The sequence below is a fragment of the Procambarus clarkii genome, chromosome 23 (genome assembly GCF_040958095.1).
Source record: "Procambarus clarkii isolate CNS0578487 chromosome 23, FALCON_Pclarkii_2.0, whole genome shotgun sequence".
Lineage (NCBI taxonomy): Eukaryota > Metazoa > Arthropoda > Malacostraca > Decapoda > Cambaridae > Procambarus > Procambarus clarkii.
In genome coordinates this window covers 4861552-4866329 of record NC_091172.1, presented here as the reverse complement: position 1 = coordinate 4866329, position 4778 = coordinate 4861552, and the positions used below count along the sequence as shown (strand labels likewise).

The window sequence follows — 4778 nt, the reverse complement described above, 5'->3', positions numbered from 1 at the left end:
TTTTATCCTATCTTTTTGTACTGTACAGTATATCCAAGGAAGTGAAAAATTAAGACATAATGCACAATTTAATGAATGATTAGCATGGATTAGCAGTTCAAAAGAAATATGACTTGTATTACATATCAACATGAGATCTTAATGATCCATGGTCAACATGATTTAATAAGGATAATACAGTACTGTATTTGTAATAATACAAACTATAATTTAAAATCTTTATTACTGATTTTTTTTATTAAGAAGATTAGGTATACACAGCAATGTGCTGCTACCCTATTCTATATGGAATATTACACAGTGTAGATAAAAAACTAGCTATAAGTTTATCTAATACTCCCATCTCACAGGATGGTTAGACATACTGTACATGGAATCAATTTAGAAAATACCAGCCTCAATACAAAAAACAAATCAACTCTGACTAAACAACTCTAAGCAATTTTCACAAGAGGTAAGCACTGAATCATGGAAACATTATATTATAATTACTCTTACCAGTTTCTACAAAACTCCTCTCAAACAATGTATTTTTAAACATGTTTAGGTATACACAGCAATGTGCTGCTTCCCTATTCTGTATAAAGGACCACACAGTGTAGATCAAAAACCAGCTACAAGCTCACCCAACATCCTCACCTCACAGGATGGCCAGTCATACATGGAATTAGGAGAGAACAAAATACTTAATGCTGATCTATTAGCCTCCACTGGCAAAATCTGGGTGCAGCACAAGAATATCTTCCAATATTCCTGAGTGTATGAAGTAATTACAGAGCTCAAAGTACCTCATACCATTTGGTATGAAGTCACTGATAACAGGACAATCACAGATACAGTGTTGGAGAGTATGTTCTCTCAAGTAGGACTGAAAACAGATGTTTTTTTTTCCGCCAAGAGGGCTATAAACCCATGGAACCGCCTACCCGCTTAAGCCGTAAATGCCAAATTCCAGCTAAAAATAACCTTAATTCAATTGGCGGGCCCTTTAACAAGCCGCCGGCTTTCTGTCCTCTTCGAGGTCACTAGATAGTTAGTGGCCATTGGGTAAATTCAGTAAATATATACAATAATTGTCAGCGCATCTTCCGAGCAACAAGGACAGCTACACAGTATCTCTTAGAATTACGTAGGTAAACAACAAATGTAACATATTTGTTTACAACAATGTCGGTGCTGGCTGTAGAAGTTGAAAAAACATTGTTTTACTTCGAAATATACTAATTTTATAAGAAAATTCGACGTAAATAGGAGGCAGTAGAGCTCCTATAAGCCAGCGCTAAATCTTCAATATTAAGAATGTTGCTGTTCTCTGATTGGCCAAACGAAACACAGTAGTTACCTCTATCGGCACGCAGGTGAACCAACAATTTTCTTTGTAAGTATACCTTATTGAATCGCACCTAAGCATCTTCTTAGGGCGCACTTAGGAACCTTCGTAGCAAACCCACTTACGAAGAAATACACAGAGCTTCCTGAATCTAGGTCCTGGAATACGATCCCCGCCGCGATGAATCGTGTTGTTTGCGTTGTGTTGTGTTTACGCTGGCGGGCGGCGTCCTTACCAACTCCGGATTATGTCCATCACATCACTAAACCTCATTTAATAACTATATGCCTGCTAAATAGAAGATTTTAATTGTAAATAGCATTAATTGTATTTATTGCTTATCTCAATAAACATACTTGAACTTGAACTTGAACTTGTGTGCGTTGTAGTCAGTGTACAAAGCGTCTTGAATCCTTCAAGCTAACGGTGGTGCTCCTTCCCTATTACAAATTTGTTTATGAATGTATTTGCTTATTGTCTTGCCTATTTTTGTGGATCTGCTTGTATTCTGTTTATTACAACTTGTTCATTACCTTTCATATTTACTTATTGATTATATATTTGAAAAAAAAAAAGAATGCAAAGTAGTGTATTCACCATGGGAGCAATGTTTCCTTCAGAAAGTATATAAATGTGTACCATTGTATTTTAAAAAGGGAATTGCAAGCATATTCTTTAATTAAAACAAATGAGGAAATCATAAGAGTTAAATGTAGAGAACCAGTTACAAACAATAGTAAAAAGTAGGAGAAATAAAGTGTGGCACCAGAAAGAACACTGGAACGCCTAGGTGAGCGTCGCCGCCATTATCACAACACGGGACGGTGAGTGTCCAGACATGAGCATAAAACCTTCCCACGTACGATCGTCGTCGTCCCTAAATCAACACAACAACCTTCCCACAAACTGTACCTATCATAAAGAAGAAGCCCACCACTGACCTTCAAGTGCTCACATCAAGTCTAACTCTACAACAGCCTAAGAAACAACACTCAAGCCTTGCTTAAGCCTAAATATTGACGTCCCACCGTGAGGCGTCACCCAGCATCACCACTCATGCAGTCATCCATGGAAAAAACCTTCCCACAAATTGCACCTATCATAAAGAAGATGAAGACTCACCAGTGTCCAGAGTGTGGGAAGGTATTTACTCGTCTTGGAAATATGAAGACTCACATGTTAGTGCATTCGGGTGGAAAACCTCATAAGTGTCCAGAGTGTGGGAAGAGGTTCAATCAGCTTGGACATAGGAAGACGCACATGTTAGTGCATTCGGGTGAAAAACCTCATAAGTGTCCAGAGTGTGGGAAGAGGTTCAATCAGCTTGGAAGTATGAAGCGTCACATGCTAGTGCATTCGGGTGAAAAACCTCATAAGTGTCCAGAGTGTGGGAAGAGGTTCAGACGTCTTGGAGATATGAAGACTCACATGTTAGTGCATTCGGGTGGAAAACCTCATAAGTGTCCAGAGTGTGGGAAGAGGTTCAATCAGCTTGGACATAGGAAGACGCACATGTTAGTGCATTCGGGTGAAAAACCTCATAAGTGTCCAGAGTGTGGGAAGAGGTTCAATCAGCTTGGAAGTATGAAGCGTCACATGCTAGTGCATTCGGGTGAAAAACCTCATAAGTGTCCAGAGTGTGGGAAGAGGTTCAGACGTCTTGGAGATATGAAGACTCACATGTTAGTTCATTTGGGTGAAAAGCCTCACAAGTGTCCAGAGTGTGGGAAGAGGTTCAGACACCTTGGAAGTATGAAGACTCACTTGATGATGCACATTGATGAAAGACCTTTTGAGTGTGATGAGTGTGGCAAAACGTTTAGAGATCGTGGCTCTATAATACGTCACATGTTAGTACATACAGAAGAAAGGCCTTTCGAGTGTGATAAATGTGGCAGATTATTTAAGTCACGTAGAGAAATAAAAGCACACATTTTAGTACATTTGAATGATAAACCTTCATGAGTGTCCAGAATTTTGGAAGAGATTCGATCATCTTTGTAGTATGAAAACTCACAAGACGGTGCATGTGGGTGATAGATAAAACATTTTGAGTGTGAGAGATAAATCAGAAAATGTTATAAGTATAATGTGTAATAAAGCACATATTAGTTCATTAACTTATAATACCATTTTTCCAATTTTAAAATTGTTGGAAATTGTAAACTTTATCAGGAAAATATCTTGCACTCTCCATAGCTTCAACCATTATTTTATTATATATTTTTATACTGTTTTAGCTTACCCAATTCCATATACTGTATTAAAAAACATGGTGTTGCTACTTCACGTTAACTTGTTTCTCACTCTCCAACCACTGCCCTGTTTTCCTTCCTGTTGTCATGATTGTGTATGTACAACTGGTACCAATTGTCATCTTTGATATCTGTGTACCTCATAGCTTTCGTTCCACTTTCTTCTCTGCCACTGAAGAAACGTGGCAATGTTCCACAGCTACAGTGCTGGCATTGGCAGTGCCATCACTGCCACCACATTTGAAAGTTTGAAAGCAAGCCAAAAGCACTCTAGTTGATTGTTAACTTTTAACTGTGATTTTATATATACATATATATATACTATTGTACTATTTTTATGAAATATTAAAATATTTTTTGTTATTTTGCTTAATGATTGAAATATATAAATTACTAACAAATATATATTAGACTGGAATTTATTTCAGCTAAACCTCTTCATTTATATTTGCATCAGATTTTTTAGTAGTCTGGCTTATCTACTGGAGTTATAGTGATCTAACTTGCATTATTGTGTGCATTAAGATAGATTCTGATAAAAGACTAACCTTAGTTCAGTAATCATATTAGCCTGACTGGCATTTATAATTTTCTGAGTTGGAAATATATATTACTCTAGCCCAACGATGTACAGTAATATATATTACTCAGCTGTTAAACAATATTTGCCAGACTGAGATATTTATGTTTAGCAGTTATATTATCCTGACTGGCAATTATATTATCCTGACTCTGGCAATTATATTATCCTGACTCTGGCAATTATATTATCTTGCCTGGCAATTATATTATCTTGCCTGGCAATTGTATTAATCAGACTTGCAATTACTAGGTATATTATATGTATCCAGACTGATAATTACATTAGCTTGTCTATCAATTATACTATCCTGACTGTAAATTATGTGAGTATGACTGGCAATTTTATTAGCCTGAATATGACAATTATAATAGCCTGACTGACAATTATATTAACTTAACTTTCAATAATATTATACTGATTTGCAATTATATTACATATATCTTGACTGACAATTGCATTAATAATAATAATAATAATTTTTTATTTAGGTAAGGTACATACATAAAGAGATTTTACAAAGTTTGTTGGCTTTATAGATAGAGCTAGTACATACAATGCCTAAAGCCACTATTACGCAAAGCGTTTCGGGCAGGAAAAACATTAATGACTA

The 4778-nt window shown here is 36.2% G+C and overlaps 1 protein-coding gene across 1 annotated transcript; it reads left to right on the top strand.

Annotated features, from left to right (window-relative positions):
- The first annotated feature begins 2097 nt into the window (after positions 1-2097).
- Positions 2098-4500, top strand: LOC123754196 (zinc finger protein 98-like). The gene has a single exon (XM_069329843.1). The coding sequence runs from the start codon at positions 2387-2389 to the stop codon at positions 3293-3295; it is 909 nt and encodes a 302-aa protein (XP_069185944.1). The 5' UTR covers positions 2098-2386; the 3' UTR covers positions 3296-4500.
- The last annotated feature ends 278 nt before the right edge of the window (positions 4501-4778 follow it).

Coding starts and splice junctions, on each gene's coding strand:
- LOC123754196 (XM_069329843.1), top strand. CDS start 2,387: ATGCAGTCATCCATGGAAAAAACCTTCCCACAAATTGCACCTATCATA.